This window comes from Rhopalosiphum padi, chromosome 3 (genome assembly GCF_020882245.1).
Source record: "Rhopalosiphum padi isolate XX-2018 chromosome 3, ASM2088224v1, whole genome shotgun sequence".
NCBI lineage: Eukaryota > Metazoa > Arthropoda > Insecta > Hemiptera > Aphididae > Rhopalosiphum > Rhopalosiphum padi.
Genome location: NC_083599.1, coordinates 75,651,844 through 75,673,369, shown reverse-complemented (window position 1 = coordinate 75,673,369; position 21,526 = coordinate 75,651,844). Strand labels below are relative to the sequence as shown.

Below are 21,526 nucleotides of genomic sequence, written 5' to 3'. Positions count from 1 at the left end.
TTTGTTATTAAATTGAATTTAAGTTGTTAAATTAAATTAGAAGTGGAAAATTTAGAAATATGAATTAAGTATATTGTAAAATTTTGAACAAGGGAACCAATAAGACAAATTTCAGGTTTAGCTATATTATTTATTTTGAGTGTGCAGGGATAAAAATGTATAGGTTAGGTTCAGATAAATATTATTAAGGTGCTTTTTACCCATAAATTTACTTACCAAATACCACTGGTATCAGCAATATAATATAAATTCATTAAAAGTACCTACACATACTACTTCAAAAAAAGTAATAATATTGTGATGTTTTTATACTAATATAGGTGACATATTAAATAAATTAAACAAAAATTTTCAGTTGTTTTTGTCACCACTTAAAACCACCCCCTTATCCACCAAAAAAAAAAAAATGTCCATGTTGCCTGGTAATGATTTGGATGGCCTGCAAAAATTTTGGCACCAACAACAAAAAAGTTGAAATGACGCCCCTGATATAAACTGGTAATCACGGAATAGAAACATAAAAACGTATTATATTGTTTATACTCTGAAGGTCAGAAATGGTTTCTATATAATATATATATTATACATTTTTTTAGATAGCAGTACAGCAGATCATTGGCTTTCATACCACTTGGGTAAAATAACAAGGTTTTATGTTGAACTACTAGTTTATTGTTGACTACTAGATTAACAAAATTATTCTTATTTTTTCATTAAACCTGTTACTTCATAAAAATTATAAAACGATCGTTTTTAGATTATTTTGACAAATGTTACTAATTCATATTATTTAACTACTTATCAAACACTAAATTCACAAGTTATTATCCAACCAATATATATATTTAACTGACTACATTTTTTTTAGATAGCAGTAAAGCAGATCATTGGTGTTCATACCACTTGAAGAAAATAACAAGGTTCTATGTTGAAAATAAACAAGAAGATACAGATAATAATAATCGATTTATTTATTTATTTTTGTAATGCTTAATTAATGTAATTCATACTAAATTTAATATTAGGCAAAAAATTAGAATTTGTTAAGAATTTTAATATTGAACAGGGTAAACATATTTAGTTTGTAATCTTCTTATCTTCTTATTGGGGGCTGCGTGTCGTTCCAAAGTATTTATTGTTCTTTTCAAATGGTTCCACGGGATCCCAGGCTTTTGGGGGATGACCAAAATTTGGGTCGCTGTACCCTGCTGTTGTTGTTGTTGGATCGGAGAACCAACTGCACCTCTTCTTCCTTAATTTTTCACCCATCACTTGTAAATATATTCATTAATTATTGTTATTCATTTGTATGAAGTGATGTATAAAAATATGACATTATTACATAAGTAGGTATAAAAGCGATAGTTACTTGCGTGCCAATGTTAATAAAAAATAAATAATCATTTACATATTTCATATTTAAGAGTATGTTAGTGCAATATTTGTTTTTTCTCTTATAACCCGCATGCAACATATTATGTAATAAGTTTTCACCTAAAATCGTTTTTTATGGCTGAGTGTAAATGATAAAAATCACAATGATTGCAATTGAAAAAAAAAATTTTTCACATCTACAAAATAGTATTTTAATTGATGTTCCAATTTTAAATCTAAACAAAATGCAACTATATGAATAATTTTAAAAAGATATATCATTTAAATTTATTGTAATAATTAATGTACATATATAAACATTTTTAAAGGGTTAAAATCGTATAAAAAAAACAAGATAACACTGGACACATTACTATTTATCAACACAAAATGTTACCATCTCAGTGAAATTCTAACAACCAAAAACATGACGATCAAACGGGCACAAACTAACTTATTTAATTTTAATTTTTGTTATTTTTATTATTTTTTTTTTTTGATAATATTATTCACATCACAGAAGCAGACTTATTATTGGTTATTTAAATATTACAATTTATTAATAAAGGAACAAAGAATTTGTCCATATTATGACTATTATTTTTCTAATTATTTATAGATATAAAAATTGAAATACAATGAGTATTTTAAATATCTGTTTTTCATTTTAAAATATTAAAAAATGCTTTTTCTCACAATTGTTAAGTATTAAAAATAATTTTTAATGATTTTTGAGATTTTTAATCATTTGTAATCATTTAAATAATTTTTTTAAAAATATTGTTTTCAAATAATATGAATCAAATGTATTTAAAATAATGTTTTAACATTTTATTTTGATTGGAAATAAGGCCATTTGAACATTTTATTAACATTTATAAAATAATGCATAAACCATTTTTAACTTTATTTTTAAACATTTAAAAAATATTTTTTTTGCTACTAGGTATAATATAAGCTTAAAATTAAATATCATTAAGTTTATATAATAAATAATATCCTCAGCATATTATATCATTTTATTACCAATTTACCATTATTATTATTTTTTATTTTTAGTGGGAGTAAAATTGTGAAATATTAGATTGTAAGAAGTACTTATAAAGTATTTACAACTATCACAGTAGAAAAAAAATATAAAATATTAAAAGCAAATCAATAATATATAATGTTTAGAAATAATAAAACAAAATAAAATAATAACATTGGTAATGGTAAAATAAAGTAATAAGTCTTAACAATAAATAAAAATATACATTGCACAAAAAATAATATCTATAAATATTTTATAACGATAAAGATTATAATTTTTTTACCTTCTTTATGCGGGAGCTGATGCTGTGCTTTTTCTGGTGTTGTTTGCGGAATCGCGTCGGGTGCATCATAGGTCGGCATCGCCTGTACATATATAGTGAATAATAATTACGAACAAACTTACAATGGATAATTTCATGTTGATGCAGAGCTGAAATGATACGAAAAATGTTATTTGAAAAATTCCTGAATAAAATATAAACGACAGGCAAGAGAGTATAAAATATGTCATGGGACAAAAAAATAATGTTCGGAAATCGTGGAGTACTTACGTGTAAAAAATATTCTTGAAAATAAAGGTGACTGTTGAGACATAAATGGCGATCGGCGCTCCTACGCACCCCCTTTTATGCCCTGGCTGCGGCGGCGGCTTCTTCGGCGTCAAACTGGTGGTGGTGGTTTCCACCACCGATTACGCGTCGAAGGCCTATTAGGACAGGAGCCTACCGGAGCATCGGGCGAACGGAAATTCTATTTGCTGAACTGCCCTCCGACCTTCCTGCTCACCCATCGATCGGTCAGCCCACTCAACCACCCTCATCGACAAGTACTGCGAACAAATACAGACATGCGCACAAGGTCAAACACTCTCACTAACACACATACATCTGTACAGCGGAGTTTCGGTGGTGGCGGCGATGTTGAATGCCCGAAACCGGATGCCTGGACGACAAACGTCGAATGTAGAGTACCTACCTATATCAAATATAAAAATTTACGATGTATTCGAAATTATATATTTCAATAATATTTCGTAAAATGCAACGCGTTTACCCCTTCTCGACGTCTGACTGTACAGCGTTCACACGAATTTTCTAGTTTATAATATTATATATTATATTATATAATAGGATTATGTTAAATTATTATTATATACGTATATACATACACGGTTACACAGATTGCGGACAAAAAAATTTGACCACCACTGGTTTATAATAATATATTAATATCACATTCAAAATATCCAAAACATTTATTTACCCATAAAAAGTTTTATACCATAAATTACACTAATTGTATTAATAAAATATCATAAGTATTAATATGTTTTGCTTGTTCGTAATCAGTCCCTATTTTAATGTACAGTACATAAATGCATGTGTAATATACTGTGAACTAATAAAGTGTATACGTGTATTTACAAACGTTTTTAGTTTTTAATTATGTGCTAAACAAAATGTGCAAATTTAGTATAATTTTTAGTATGGTATTAAGTACCATATAACACAATATCACTACCGCAGAAATACAAAAACAGTCCTTTTATTCCAGTGGGTAAGTATAGAAACACCTCATATATTATATTATATATTGTATGGTGCAGTTTACCGACAGAATCTTGGCGCCCGATTTTATGTAGACCCGCCAAGTACAACAACAACAATGTACCTACAAATTCCATTTTTGTAATTTACCTTTTACAGTACTCAGACGATGGCAACAATGATTTTTTCTACGGTAAACATTGGACGACATGCGTTCTTATGGAAACTTTTTAAAATGGTAGGCAGGACCTACTTAACAATATTCATTCTACGACGTGTGACCGTTTTCTTTGTACGTGGTATTTGTACCATAGCTCTTATACGTATTGCATTTTAGGTGTTATTGTTGCTTTCAATGTTTTCTACAGTGTCGTACGGCCCCTTAAGAATTCGTGACTGACGGGTTGTTTTAGAAATGAAACTATAACTGCAGGAAATTTATATTGAGATGGGTCGTCACTCGTCGCCTGCAGTGAGTTACGGTGGTTATTTTTCTATAAAGCCAAGAAAATGTTCGAATCTCACGTATTGCTCTCATTCTTCGACTTATTAGTTATTATTACCAGGCGGCCGGTGCCGTGTTCTGTGACTGACCGTACGCGTCCGGTGCCGTGTTCTGTTACTGACCATACGCACGAAACCCTAGACATGCAATCCCCGATGAGCGCATCATTTGAATAATGTGATAAATAATAATTTAATAATAATATTAGTTTAATGAAAATAATTATAATAATATTTTGATTTGCGCTTATTGCGCACAGCGCAAAAACAATGAATAAGATATTGTAATATTGCAAACCTTAAATTGTTAAATAGGTCTAAACCAATAAATTTTTTAGTTGAGTTATAACTGAGAATTGTAATATTCACGTAATAAAGTGTATTGTATACTTAGTATATGGAGGCAACGAAATTATGACGTCACCCGTAGTTTTTTTATTAATTATGGCTTGCTAAATAATTGTTATAAATATTTTTTAATGATATTTCTGTTTTCATTCTTTTTGTGTACTAAATATTTTTAGTGTTTTTTTCCTAAATCTTAATGTTAAGTAATTATAATAGGTACATATTTCGTACATGAAGAAAAAAAAACTATCGATAACGTTTAATACCTAGCTTGAATCGCATCATCTTGTCACTAATTTTAATAATTATATGCTTTAGATGTCAGATACACAAGTACTCGGTATAAGATAAAATATAAAATTATAAAATATAGGAATTCGAAATTCAATCGAAAAACTGCGTCGTATATGATATTATTAGTGTTGTATATATGTATGTATATTATAAGCGTAAAAAATTTATTTTTATTTTGAACAAACACGCACGGGGCCGACTGTGACAAACACCGCCCCACACCACAATCATTGTGCGCGGGATTCCTATAACAGCGGGCACCTGTATTCTTTACATCAAAACATAATACACAAAAGTTTAAATGCGCTAGTAGAGATCGGCGGTCGCCTTTGGTGAGAAAAGAATGCCTACCCGAAATATATCACCCCTGACTGAGCGGTGCATTATAATTCCACAATTGTTACAATATGGGTACCCATTGAACCACACTTTATGTATAATAAACGAAGGCATTTCCGCTCTTTATAATATAATCGAATGTACATTTTCTTTTTCACCATATAAGGGCATGCGATTTAAAAGATACCACATTCGTACGTATTGTATTATATTAAGTCCATTATTGATTATTTTTGACCGAAAAAATACATTAGAAGACACCCGCCTACTTATTATTGTTATATAAATTGTAATAATATGTCCATTGGCGTCTATACAGAATAACTATAAATGCGTGTACAATCCCTACATCCGTTAACATTTTTTTCTTAAAAATATATATTTTTTTCATGTGAAGAAAAAATACAGACTGTTTCATTATACAGAATCAAAGCAGATATGTACTGGACTAGTATTAAACACGCTATTAATTTTTCGTTAATTTAAAATCATATAAACTGGTAATCACGGAATAGAAACATAAAAACGTATTATATTGTTTATACTCTGAAGGTCAGAATAGGTTTCTATATAATATATATGTTTACGGTAAATGATGTAAACGAGGGTAAAAGACGTCATTCCCCGGTAAATGACATCATTTACCTAAAAATTGGTAAACGTTGTAAATGCAGACATTCTCCGGTTATTGTCGTCAATCACCAGTTTAATTGGAGAATGATGGTTCAATATTTTTATGTCGATGTGAACGATCAGCGATAAGCGTGTAGGTGCTGAATAAGCTTCGTTAGTTGAAAATATCATGACGGAAGTAGATAGATAAACGAAAATCCCAACTAGCAATAACGTCCGATAACCCAAGTAATAATATGAGATAATCTTTTAGTTTATTAGTTAGTATCTACGGGCATATTATAGCGAGTTGTATATGCGACGAGTGTGTGTTTAATAATATTATTTGTAAAAATTTGTGTCACCAGTGAACAAAATATATTAAAAGCTCGATTAAATTATAGTGTCATAGTTTTATTTAATTTTAATATTAAAGTATGGAGAACAAATTTAAAGCAGCAATTGACAAAATTGTCAGCAGTAAAAAGAGAGGTGACAATATATTTTATTTTAGTTTTGAAGAATACAACAACAAGATTCAAAAAATAAAAGAATTAAAAATTGGAACACTAAAAAAAACGGTAACGAATAAAAGACTTATACGTAAATATGATGTTGTGTCAATTGGGGGAAAAGAAAAAATTGATTAAACCTATAGTTGATAATGAATCTGACGTTTTATATTACGTCACAGTAGACGAGTTGTTTGAAGTAATTCATGCCGCACATTTATCAGTAGGGCATGGTGGTAGAAATAGGATGATGGCTGTGTTAAAAACAAAATATTGTAATGTGACAACGGAGGCAGTTATGGCATATTTAGGTTTATGCAGTAATTGTCAAGTAAAACAATCAAATCCGAAAAGAGGGCTTGTGACAAAACCAATTCTACATTCCGCATTTAATTCAAGAGCGCAAATTGATTTGATTGACATGCAATCTCAAAACTATAATAATTATCGCTATATAATGAATTATCAAGATCATTTAACGAAATTTGTTATTTTAAAACCTCTGAAGACAAAAAGGGCCGAAGAAATCGCTTTAAATTTGATAGATATTTATACAATATTTGGTGCACCCGCTATACTCCACTCGGATAATGGTCGTGAGTTTGTTAATTCTATTATAACAAATTTAAATGAAATGTGGGGAGACATCAAAATTGTGCATGGCAAGCCTCGTCATAGCCAGACCCAAGGATCAATTGAACGCGCGAATAGGGACGTTGAAGAAATTTTGGCTTCTTGGATGACTGATAATAAATCAAAAGACTGGCCAATGGCATTAAAATTTGTGCAATTTCAAAAAAATCGGGCTTTGAACTCAGGTAAGCTATTAACTAAAAACAATTTTTTTTAATAATTTTTATTTTTATTAATTAATTAATTTTTTTAATAGGTATTGGAAGATCACCATACGAGGCGATGTTTGGTTGTACAGCGAGAACAGGGTTAGCTTCAGTAGGGATACCTTACGATGAAATAGAAAAACTTAAGTCAGAAGAGGATATTGAAGAACTATTTAATAACAGCAACCATTCAGATCATATTAATGCAGTAGAAGACGATTTAGTCAGTGTTGGAGATCTTGAAAATGAAGTAAACTTGGAGACTGAAAATGATTTAAGAAATACTAAAGACATAGGTAATTATTAAATATTTATTATATGTAATTTGGTAAAAATGCTTGCATATTTCTGCATATTTAATGGTATATTTAATATTTTAATATTTAATAAAATAATGTATAAAATAATAGTTTGTAAATTACAAAAAAAAAAAAAAAATAGCAATCGTCATCTATTTACAGATAAAAGGATTGAAAAAATTAAAGACCAACGACAAAAATCGGTCATCTGTCTTGAAAAACAAGCGTCAAAAATGTTGAGATTGACTAACGAAAAATTTTCAAAGCTTGATGTCGGTACAACTGTTCGTGTCCCAATACCAGATGTCGATAGAGCACGAGGTTCTCCGCGTAATTTACTTGCTGTTATTATTTCATGCGAAAATGACATGTATAAATTATGTAAGCCAACTTTAATTTGATAATTTTTATTTAATTTAAATAAAATAAATACCCGAATGTTTGAACCAGGTACAGAATATGGGGTGTTGAAACACAAATATACACGAGCACAAATTTCTCCGTGTAAAGAAAAATTTCTAGAGCTAGATGAAGCCATGAAAAAAATTAAAGACAGGGAAATAACATTAAGAGAAGCCGCAGGACACGGAATAGCTGGTCATCAAGGATTTAATCGATGCAACTGCAAAACTGGTTGTGGTACTAAAAAATGTGCTTGCAATGCAGCGGAAATGTTGTGCAGTTCAAAATGTCATGGAAACCAAAATTGTACAAATAAATAATTTGTAATATGCACGTATTTTATTATTTTTAATCAACCTATTATCCCATTCAAATAAATACCTAAAATAAAAAATGAAACATCCACCAACAATAAATCATTATTATAAATAGTACCTATAGTAAAACAATCAGTGTATTATTTGAGATTTATCATCATTTACCACTAGTTTTGGTAAATGACATCAATGACCGGTGAAAGATGTACATTTGAATTTAAAATCTGGTTTTTACATCATTTACCTATATAATCGAATCATTTTGGTAAAAGACGTCATCCACCGGAGAATGACGACATTCACCAATATTCATCTTTCACCGTAACATATATATATGTATAACTGTATAAGTTTTAATTTTTGAAGTACATAGCATAGTGCGATTGGGTATAATATTAATATTTATCAATATATGTATATTGTATATAGTACATGTTTAAATGTGTTTATGAGCACGATAATCTGTAGCAGCAGACTTATTTTCCTTGTTGATTCTAAAAAGTGTTTTTATATTAACTGGGCCAAAGGCCACGGTGATGATTGATGAGATAATTCTATACGAGATCTGAACACTTTTGAACATATGTAGGTAAAATGTGCACCACCATATGAAACGCCTGCACGTATTATTTTATTCTACCATCTATTGTATACTAAACACATAGAAATTTCGGAGTTAAATCTACAATAAATATGGGAGTTAAAAGTATATGCAGAGTATATGCAATGTATAAAGTAAATTTAATATGCATACTTAAAGGAGGGATAGTACGATCTAAATGTATCAATGATTGAAATCATAAGCGACTTGTATTTAAATATTTTAACATAATTTAATATACATTATTATTATAATATAAACGTTACTAAATTGCTGTCTGGGATATTCTGTGTATTTATAGGTATACAATGTTCATAATGTTCATAATGTTCGTATTAAACTTCTAATATTCAATTATCATATTAAAAATATCCAACCCTTTTTTCAATTTTATTTCAATTATTTTACGGATGTATTTTTAAAACTTACCAAGAGCTCTGAGGGTCCCTAAGATCTAGGGGCCCCAGGGCACTGCCCTGCTTTGCCCGATGATAGCTACGCCACTGCGCACGACGTGTGTTCTTATGGATAGGTACTTTATAAAATGGTAGGTAGGTCCTACTTAACAATATTCATTCTACGACGTGCCGAAATATTATCTAATTACGGAAAATATAATATATGTTTTAAACAAATGTAACGCAGTATACGGCGTCAGAAAGCCGGACATTTGCATTGCCTGTACCATGTATAATATTATACATAATATATTATGTAAGCGATACACGTGCACTGCACAAGATCTTGTCGTCTTCTTTGTGTTTCTCGTTTAATTATTCTACCCTATACAGCGACAAGTAAAATAAATCGATCTCTGTATAGTTTCTGCTTAGAGACCGTGTGACCGTCTTCATTGTGGGTGGTATTTGTACCATGGCTCTTATACGTATTGCATTTTAGATGTTATTGTTGCTTTCAATGTTTTATATACAGTGCCACCCCTTAAGAATTGTGTGACGGGTCGTTTTAGAAATGAAAAGAACTGCGGGAAGTATATATTGAAATGGGTCGTGTCCAATGCGTTACAATGGTTATTTTTCTGTAAAGCCGAGAAAATGTCCGAATCTCACGTATTGTTCTCGACCTTCGGTTTATTATTACCAGGCGGCCGGTGCCGTGTTCTGTGACTATAACCGTACGCGTCCGGTGCCGTGTTCTGTGACTGACTATACGCACGAAACCCCAGACATGTAGGTAATCACCGATGTACGCACAATTTTAATAATGTGATAAATAATAAGTTGATAATAATATTAGGTTAATGAAAATAATAATAATAATATTTTAATTTGCTCTTATTGCGCACAGCGTAAACACAATGAATAAGATATTATTTTAAATCTTAAATTGTTAAATTGTTAAAATAGGTCTAAACCAATAAATTACTTAGTTGAGTTATAACTGAGATTTGTAATATTCACGTAATAAAGTGTACTGTGTACTGAGTATATTATAATATATATATATAGCAGCAACAAAATTATGACGTCATTTGTATTTTTTATTAACTATGGCTTGCTAAATAATTGTTGTGAATATTTTTTAATGGTACACATTTCACTATTTCTGTTTTCATCTCTTTTGATACTAAATGTTGTTTTTTTTTTTTATTGTGTTTTTGGCCTAAATCCTAATATTAAGTAATTAGAATAGGTGCGTATTATGTACATTCTTAGGAACCCTTGCACACACACTTTAGATTAGTAAGCATATTATACAATAATATAGTAGTGTAAGCAATATGTGTATTTTTTTTGTAAGCGACTGCGTCGCCAAGACAAGAACGTAGAATAAGCAAGAGTTAGTCGTGAATAAGTAGCCGATTCGTATAATACCGTGTTGTTAAAATATTCTTATAATAAAATAATTAATAAAATATTTTCTTAAAGTTAAACAGACCTTGTGTAGTGTTTTGAATACAACCCGTAAGTGAACGAACTCTTTTACAACATATATATACCTTTTGGCCTTAACCGAAAGAGTATATAACAACTGGTGGCAGCGGTACCTTTTCGGAGTATTCTAACACAACGAAGTCTGTCTTTTACTCAGGTGACACAGTCGTCAATTTATATAAATTTTAAAATTATATACGTAACAAATACGTATCTTTACAATATACGTATAATTATATACGTCTATTGTCTATACATCATTCATGCTATGGTGTCTTTATACGTAGCATAATACACCGTGTATAGTGTATTACGCAACGTCAACAACATTCCGGAGTGCGACATTGCAATCATCAACATCGATATTAAAATCGTTTCGATTGTGACGTTTACTCATCATCCGTCACGAGTCGCTGTCGTCGTCAACGCCGCCGTCGTTATCCTTGACCGTGACAGAAAATCTAAGTGGGTCAAACCAACGGAGTGGGACCGCTGAGCGTCCAGGAACGTCACGAGAGCAGCTACGGTGTTTACATTGTGACAATCTATCACTGATAATCAGCCGTATCAATCAATAACAACAACAAACAGCATGTATACGTTAAGCATAAGAACTATACTAGTATTACTGTAAGTTATTAATTTATTATAAAACTTTAACGTAATATTAACAAATTAATATTATAATCACTTTTTATATACATATATATATACATAAGAATATTAATGCATGTCAACTCATACGATTGATAGTGAGGGTAGCAATTCTGATTCAACTGAATTAGATCCTGATTTCGTCCCCACCGAACGGTTGTACCTGATAATCCGTCTAATAAACCATTAACTAGGTTACAAAATAAAACAAATTAATAGACTTAAACGATAAAAACACTATTTTAAAACCAACGAACATAATGGCGAATAATAAACAAACATTACTTTCTTTAGAAACAGCTATAAGACTCGTACCGCAGTTTAATGGAGAAAATCCACAGGATGTATATCCATTCTTTAGTGCATGTGACTTTGTGATTAAAACTGTAGATGAAGAATGTCGCCCTATTCTTTTGCAGGCAATTTTAACAAAATTAGCAGGTAAAGCTTTTGCGATAACACAACATCGAGAGGTCAAATCATGGGACTCACTTAGGGAGTTATTATCAGTTACATTTTGCGCTAAACGAACTCCAGGTTACCTTCAACTAGAATTGTCCACAACCCGATTTAAATCAGGAGAAACTATTCAAGAATATTCTTCAAGAGTCGAGAAATTATTACACGAGCTGTGTAATGTCAGTACAAGCAAAAGAACAATAGCAGAAGCTAAAGCAGTGCACGACTATATCAAAGAAACTACTTTAACTACTTACATTGAAGGATTACCAGATAGCATCCGAAATATCATAAAATCTAGAAACCCATCCACTTTGGAAGACGCTATGAAAGTAAGCTTAGAAGAAGAAAAAATATTTTTATCAAATAAAGAAACACGACGTTTGTTCCAAAATAAATCTAACGCTAATAGCACAAATAAATATTGCAAAAACTGCCAAAAAAGTAATCATAATACGAATGAGTGTAGATATGTAAATCATAGCATAGACACAGGGCAAAACAGCAAACAAAAAAACTCAAATACAAAGCAAGAGACATGCGCATATTGTAAAAAAGCTGGTCATTCCATAGAAAAATGCTATAAAAAAAAAGGAGCGGATGAAAGAAAAAATAATCAACAAGAAGGTGATAAAGGAAATCAACAAAATTATTCGGGAAACGGATCGGGACCGAATGCCTCGGGCAGTCGTTCGGTCAAAGATTTAAAAATAATAGCCCAAACACAATAAGAACCTTACCATTTACAATAAAATTACATAACGACCATGCAATATTTCAAACCTCACAATGTACGTCAGGAAATGCAAAACTCCTAATAGATACCGGCGCAAAACTAAACCTTATCCGACTTGACGTATTGCATGACGAAGTTCTAGTTTCGGATACTAATATTTATCAGTTACAAGGAATAAACGACCGCTTAGTCAACACTATGGGTGGTGTTGTACTTATGATTTCAGATAAGAACCAAACTTTTGAAACCGAATTTCATGTGGTACCATCGTGATTTCCAATTGACGGGGATGGAATTTTGGGTAAACCTTTTCTAAAAGAAAACAAAATCATCATCAACGTAGATCAGAAGGAAATAACTTATCCTGACAATGCCACAACAACCATACCAGCCAGAAGCGAAGCGATAATTCCTATACGAATATTAAACGAACCTATAACTGATTCACAAAGTATTCTTATTCATGCCCAAAACATTAATGAACATATAATCTGTGGAAATGTCTTAAACGAAATAAAACAAAATCAAATACTCATTGCTGTAATAAATCCAACAGAAAACCCACAAACTGTGAAAATTCCAAATCTAAACGAATTATCTCATGAAACTTTTGAAATAGTACCTATAAAATTTACACAAAGTAAAGAAATTCCAAAAAATGCAAATAATCGTATTCAACTATTAAAAGAAAATCTTAGATGCGATCACATGAACAATGAAGAAAAAGAATCCATTGAAAGATTATGCAGTGAATATTCAGACATTTTTTTTCTTGAAGGAGATACATTATCCTGCACAGAAACAATACAACATGAAATCAAAACGTCAGAAACAAACCAACCCATATTTCAGAGACCATATCGTCTCCCTTATTCTCAAAAAAAAGAAATAGATAAACAAATTGAACAACTCGAACAAGATGGAATAATTAGCCCCAGTGACAGTCCATGGAACGCACCATTATTAGTAGTACCAAAGAAAACAGACGCATCAGGTATCCAAAAATATAGGGTAGTAATCGATTTTCGTAAACTTAACGAAATCACTGTGGGAGATGCATTTCCAATGCCAGACATATCAACGATCTTAGATCAGTTAGGAAAAGCCAAATATTTCTCATGCCTAGACATGGCAAGTGGGTATCATCAAATAGCTCTAAAGCCAGAAGATAAGCACAAAACCGCTTTCAGCACGGAAAAAGGGCATTTCGAATTCAATAGGATGTGTTTTGGTCTAAAAGGCGCACCAGCAACTTTTCAAAGGTTGATGAACCGAATCCTAATTGGTTTAAATGGTGTGAAATCATTCGTATATTTAGACGACGTGATTGTGATAGGAGCAACAATCAAAGAGCATGAACAAAATTTACGTCAAATATTTGAAAGATTCAAAAAACATGGACTACAATTATAACCGACAAAATGTGAATTCCTTCGACGAGAAGTAATCTACCTCGGACATGTAATCACAGAGCAAGGCGTAAAACCAGACCCGAAGAAAATACAATGTATGGTAAACTACCCCACACCAACGAATGCAAAAGACGTAAAATCTTTCCTAGGTCTAGTAGGATATTATCGAAGATTTATCAAAGATTTCAGTAAGAAAGCTAAGCCACTTACTAATTTACTAAAACAAAATCAACAGTTTATCTGGTCAGATCTTTGTCAAGAATCGTTTAATTACTTTAAAAACATTTTAATAAATGAACCAATCAACCATTTAATATCACCACAGATGCAAGTAATATTGCAATCGGAGCTATTTTATCGCAAGGGAAAATTGGCTCGGATCTACCAATTGCATACGTGTCACGTACACTCAATAAGGCGGAAACCAATTATAATACGACAGAAAAAGAATTACTGGCGATACTTTGGACAGTTAAACAATTTAGACACTACGTGTACGGGTGCAAATTCAACATTGTGACAGATCACAAACCATTATCGTGGTTATTTGGAGTCAAAGATCCTGGAGCTCGTTTGACCAGGTGGCGACTACAATTAGAAGAGTATGACTATAATATCATATATAAGCCAGGAACGCAAAACACAAACGCAGATGCTCTAAGTCGAATAGCAAAAATCGACAAATTATCAAATGTAGATGACTACAGAACAAAAACATACGAAAAATTCGAAGAAGATATACAGAAAACATTAATAACAAATTCAAATGTAATCGAAATCCAGGGTGATATATTCGAGGCACCTGAAGACATAACTCTTGTAGTTTGTGTATCAAAAAATTTTGAGATGTCACAAGGATTAGCCTTAGAATTCAGAAGTAGACTCGGTCAAATTGAAACATTAAAAGAACAAAACAAAGAAATCACAGAAGTCGCACATATTCAACATAATGAAAAATCTCTAGCATTTATAATCACCAAAGAATTATGCCAACAAACAACTACTTTTGAAACATTTTATAAATGCATCATTAATCTACGAACTTTTTGCGAAGAAAACAATATTACAAAAATCGGATTATCTAGAGTCGACAATGAACTTGATAAACTAAACTGGGAAAAAGTTCGAGCCATTATTAGGTACATTTTCAAAAATTCAAAAATAAAAATCATTATTTATGTCGACATCGAATATTCTGAAGAAGAAAAGCTCAAGATAATCGAAGAATTTCATAATGCTCCACTTGGCGGTCATCAAGGCGTGTCAAGGACAATCAAGCGAATCAAATTACATCACCAATGGAAAGGACTTAAAAGTAATGTTAAAAAATTCATAGCTTCTTGTCAATCATGTCAGCAAAACAAAAGCATGAACAGGACTATCAAACAACCCATGGTAATTACAACAATGGCCAAAAAACCGTTCGAAAAAATATTTCTTGACATTGTGGGACCGTTAACAACAACAAATGAAGGTCATTCATATATACTTACCATTCAAGATGATCTAACCAAATTTTCAGCGGCGTTTCCATTAGTAACTCATGATGCTAACTCGGTAGCAAAAACATTTGTTGAAAAATTTATATGTCAACATGGCATACCTGAATCGATTGTAACTGATTGCGGCACTGAATTTATGAGTAAAATATTCAAAGAATGCTGCAAGCTACTTAAAATAGAAAAAATGAATACTACACCATACCACCCACAATCCAATAGCGGTTTAGAAAGATCTCACCGAACTTTGGCAGAATATCTTAGACACTATGTCAATAAAAACCAAACAGATTGGGATGATTATGTAGCTTTTGCTATATTTGTATACAATACAACAGTTCACACAACAACTAACCATCAACCGTATGAACTTGTTTACGGTTTTCCTGCTACAGTCCCTCACACATTAAGTCGAACACCGCAAGCAAGATATAACTACGATGATTATACATATGAATTAAAACAAAAACTTCAGGAAACATGTAAATCAGCCAGAAATAATATAATAAAAAACAAAGAGAAAACAAAGAAAAAGTACGATCAAAAAGAACTACAAGTAAATGTAAAAGTCGGAGACCAAGTATGGGTAAAAAACCACCAACAGAAGGGAAAGTTAGGACCAAAATGGGTGGGCCCTTACAATGTAATACAATTAAATAACAACGAAAATATAACAATTCAACGAGGCAGAAAGGAAATAAAATTACACAAAAATGAAATAAAACTTGCAAATTAAAATTCAATAATTCATAACACACAATGCAAATATAATAATTACTCATAAATTTGTTTATTAAAATATTCAAAGCCGTATTATATCATTTTGTTTTTCCAATCTTCTTACATTTTTTTTTCTTCTCATTTTCAGAATTGTTTTTGGAAAAACGATGGCAAATTCATTCAATCTAACTCCAATATACAACTCATCAGGAATCTATTTTCACACAATAAACAATTTACGGATATACAACTCTCACTGGCGCTTCTTAACCTATATTAATATTACAAACTATAATGAAAAATACAATAAAATCGGTAACATGATAAAGATATTAAAACACAATTACCCATAGGAGAAGGCATACCAATAGATTTAGATAATTCAGGAATATCAGAATTGTTACGACTAATTACAACTAACATAGTATATATAGAAAATGTATTAATTTTCGTCATAGAAATACCTATAGTTAACAGTTATGAATTTATATTATATAAAAACATACCTTTACCTGTTAACATATACGATAACGACTATGTAATGATAGCTCCAAAATCTGATTATATAGCTATAGATAAATCTAGATTATATTACTTAGAATTAAGTGAAATACAAATATCAAAATGTAAACAAATGATGAATACGTTATTATGTACTTATGATCAACAGTTACATCATTTGGATGAATCCTGTGAGCTAACAATATTTAGAAAGCCAGGTATATTACCTAATTTGTGTAACTTAAAAAATGTTAATTTTAATTTTAGTATATGGCATAGGTTAGACAATACAAATTCTTGGATATATGTTACGATTAGGGATAATATTATCATTAAATGTAAAAATAATTCAGAAACAATAGTAGTAAGTATAAACGGCACAGGCATTTTAGATTTAGACAATCAATGTGAAGCCAATACTGATGACGGGACATTATTAATAGCAAAAAGAAAAATAACTACAAAAATGTATAAAGACTTTATTCCACAACTAAACGTTTCAATTAACTGGAAAACTAAATTAAACATTACAAATAGAATTTTAAAAAATTCAAATATTCCAGATAAAGGTAATTCTATAGTAAAAAAAAATTTATTCAAACTAATAGAATACTCCAAATCACTAGAAGAATTAAAATACACAAAAACAAGTAGTAATGTTATGGGCACAATAGGTAATGAATTATACATAATTATAACAATAAGTATCATCAGTATAGGTTTAGTAATAATAATAATTTTATATTTAATAATCAAAAACAAACATTGTAAAACATCTAATTCTGTAAAAAACCCAATAGAAGGTAAGATAATATATGAAACCGTAGACAATCCAAATCATGAAAATCCATTGCCTAGAATAATATAGTTTGCAATAGGCAATGAACTTTCATTTAACCCCGGGGGTGTTAGGAACCCTTGCACACACACTTTAGATTGTGGGTGGTATTTGTACCATGGCTCTTATACGTATTGCATTTTAGATGTTATTGTTGCTTTCAATGTTTTATACAGTGCCACCCCTTAAGAATTGTGTGACGGGTCGTTTTAGAAATGAAAAGAACTGCGGGAAGTATATATTGAAATGGGTCGTGTCCAATGCGTTACAATGGTTATTTTTCTGTAAAGCCGAGAAAATGTCCGAATCTCACGTATTGTTCTCGACCTTCGGTTTATTATTACCAGGCGGCCGGTGCCGTGTTCTGTGACTATAACCGTACGCGTCCGGTGCCGTGTTCTGTGACTGACTATACGCACGAAACCCCAGACATGTAGGTAAATTTTGAAGAGTCCTGTGAAATGAGTAAATCCCTTGAGATAGATTCTTTACAACAACTTTGTTCCCAATATAATTATCAAGCATATAACTTTTTATCAGAAATTAGTAGTAATAAAGAACATATAATGAAAATTATAGATCAACCAAAAAACAATTACCGTACCAAGAGAGGTCTAATCAATTTAGTTGGGAGAGTATCTAACGTCCTATTCGGTGTATGTGACGACACCGACGCAGAATATTTTTACAGTAAAATAAGAGATCTTGAAATTTCAAATTCACGCGTTTCTAAATTATCTGATGTACAAATACAAATTATGCAATCAATTATATCAAACGTAAACTCATCGCTATTAGAAATAAATAAAAATGATATTAATTTAGCCGACAAATACAGTTATCTACTTCATGAAATGCAAGCAGAGAAAGCTGCAATAGGTATCTTAAATTTTAAAACAGCACTAGAAGAAAGAATATCATTATTAAATATCATTTTAACACAATACGCATTTGAAACAGAAAATTTACTAAATATAATAAATATGGCCCTACAAGGTTTCGTTCACTCCAGTATATTAGATATAAATACCCTTAAAAACCAATTAAAAGATATTAGAGTCAATATACTGTAGTGTCAGATTTCCTTCTTGAAGTGAGTATAATATATATTATCCTTCATTAGTCAATTTACTAATGTAGGAAAATTAATTTATTCCAGTAAAAAATATGACGTCAAACAGCATCAAACTTTCGTGCACCATTAATTTTATTGATGATAAAAAAATATTTTCTAAAGGAGAAAATTCTTTTGAATGTGGCTATGTCAAAAGTTTTAATTACATACCTGATGTGAGTATACTTAGTGGTCAAGTGCATGCAAGTATGAAAAATAAATTGTATGATGTTAAGGTAAATAACTTTGTAATTTTGATTGTATCATTTATAATATGATCCCTAAAATAAATATAATATTTAATCTTTATAGATATTTTTCAAAGATAAAAGTATTGAACATGCCAGCTGTACATGTCCGACAGGTTTGACAAAATGTCATCATATGGTTTCTCTTCTTTTACATGGGCATAATAATATATCTGTAACTGATATATCATGCAGCTGGTCAAAAAAATCTGTAAGAGAAAATGACGAAGTATTGAATAATTTTAAAGCTGTTACTGATATTGTGTGTAATATTGATTTTTAAGCTTTATGCTTTGATAAATTAACAGCAACTAATCAAACAGTTGGATTTTCATGGTTGTTAAGTCCAGAACCTTCAGTTCAGGATTTAAGTGATATTCTTCTATTGGAAAATATTCTTAATTCTTCAGAATTTAGAAATTCTAAAAATAGTGTTCAAATGTTGTCTGACATTTGTAAGTTATCTTTTAAACAGGTTAAAGATATAGCTTCAAAGACCATAGGGCAATCTGCAAATGTAAAATGGTGTCTTTCTAGGAAATTTCGTCTTACTTCGAGTAATTTTCATAAAATAATAAAATCAGTCAAAAGTAATCGATATCCTAATTCACTTTTTAAAGGTCTCTTAGGAAAATATTTTGTGGATGGAGTTAAATCGATTGAATGGGGGAAAACACATGAAAGTATTGCAATTGATGAGTTTGAGAAGGCTAACAATTCTATTGTGACTAAAACTGGCATTTGGTTACATGAATCTGGATTTTTGGAAGCCAGTCCAGATGGTTTGCTTTTCGATGAAAATTCTTCTTATTGCAGTGAAGTTAAGTGTCCTTATAAATTTCAGAATGAAGACTTAAAAATTGCACTTTCAAATTCAAATGATTACATCATTAACTTTGATTTAAATAAAAATGATTTTGTTTTAAATTCCAACGATGAATATTATGACCAAATACAAGGTCAAATGCACATGACAAAAATGTCTTCTGCAATTCTTATTATATGGACTACTAAATCTTTAGTTGCTTTCAAAATGTATAAAGATCCAAATTGGTCATCAAATATTGATATTTTATTAGATTTTTATCATCATAAATTCATACCTTATATTTTAACAGACAATTAATTTTTATACATAACAAAATGTATATCCTTCTATATATTATCACATTTTATATACTTGGAATAGATAGCCTTATGTCTAGGAATTTCTTATAAAAAAAATAAAAAAAATATATATTTGGGTTAATTTCATAATATAATTATAACAAATGGATTAATACAACTTACATTTTCATTATATAATGTATATCCTTTATATATATTTATATTTATATATATATATATATAAATAATAAATAATAAAATAATTTTAAACAATATAGTAACAGATCCAAATTGGTCATCAAATATTCATATCTTATTACATTTTTACTATCCTAAATTAATTCCTTATATTTTAATTTTTATACAAAAAAAAATGTATATCTTGTATATCACATTTTATATATATATGCATATTATAATATATACTTGGATTAATTTAATAATATAATTATAATTTATAACAAATGGATTAATAATACTTACAATTTCATTATAAAATTTATATCCGTTATATAATAAATAATTAAATAATATAATTTAAAAAAATGTTATTAGTATTAATATTTGTATACATAGTACGTAATCATCATTATATTATAATTTTTTTAACAAATAAAAACTGAATATTGGAATTTATATTTTATGTGTTGTCATTATTTACAAACAGATGATCAACTTCTTTTATTATTGGATTTTGGAAATTTTCTAATGCAGCACATAATTTAAATACTAAAGATGATTTTGTATAAAGTGCTTTTGGTATGTGTGTTAAATTTTTTAACTTTTTTAGCCTAACCATCACCCTTTAAACATGAATTCTGGCTCTAGCTATGCTCTTTGTTTTCAGAACTTCACTTGGAGTGAATTGCGGAGACATAAGAAAAGGGGAAATGTTTAAGGAAGTTTCTGGAGGCATTAAGTCTGAAATTAGGAAGCCTTTATTTAGGAACACTAAATCACCTGGTTGTCATATATTTAATACTCCACAGTGGCCTACAATTTTTTTATCAGAAGTGGATCTAGGATAAAATTTACTGGCATAAGTAATAACACCATTAGGAGCCACTCCAATAAGCCCTTTCAATGCATTTTTATTCTTATAAGAACTATATGTTAGCTTTTGATCCAACAGGGATTTAGGAATATCACATGAAATTTCAGTACAATCTAATGTGATTCTACAATTTTGAAAATTATTGAAACATTCTGGTAAGCAATTTTGATTCTTATTTTATGAAGGTACTGTATTCATTAAGTTAATAAATAAAATTTCATGAAGAACACTTATTAATGTTAATATAATATTACCTACTGTGGATT

General features: G+C 30.2%; 2 protein-coding genes and 1 pseudogene across 2 annotated transcripts; all 3 read left to right on the top strand.

The window, feature by feature from the left end:
• Positions 1 to 6,662: 6,662 nt before the first annotated feature.
• LOC132925727 (KRAB-A domain-containing protein 2-like) lies at positions 6,663 to 7,493 on the top strand. The gene has a single exon (XM_060990095.1). It carries the CDS (start codon positions 6,663 to 6,665, stop codon positions 7,413 to 7,415), a length of 753 nt encoding a protein of 250 aa, XP_060846078.1. The 3' UTR covers positions 7,416 to 7,493.
• Positions 7,494 to 7,936: 443 nt separating this feature from the next.
• Positions 7,937 to 8,425, top strand: LOC132924071 (uncharacterized). Its single transcript, XM_060988152.1, has 2 exons — positions 7,937 to 8,084; positions 8,154 to 8,425. The coding sequence occupies exons 1-2, from the start codon at positions 7,937 to 7,939 to the stop codon at positions 8,423 to 8,425; spliced, it is 420 nt and encodes a 139-aa protein (XP_060844135.1).
• Positions 8,426 to 18,904: 10,479 nt separating this feature from the next.
• LOC132923984 (uncharacterized) lies at positions 18,905 to 19,956 on the top strand (annotated as a pseudogene).
• Positions 19,957 to 21,526: the final 1,570 nt, after the last annotated feature.

Bases quoted from the DNA above. Each gene is read 5' to 3' on its own strand.
- LOC132924071 (XM_060988152.1), top strand. From the start codon at position 7,937: ATGTTGAGATTGACTAACGAAAAATTTTCAAAGCTTGATGTCGGTACA. The intron at 8,085-8,153 runs GTAAGCCAACTT...TGTTTGAACCAG, and splicing joins AAATGACATGTATAAATTAT to GTACAGAATATGGGGTGTTG.
- LOC132925727 (XM_060990095.1), top strand. From the start codon at position 6,663: ATGATGTTGTGTCAATTGGGGGAAAAGAAAAAATTGATTAAACCTATA.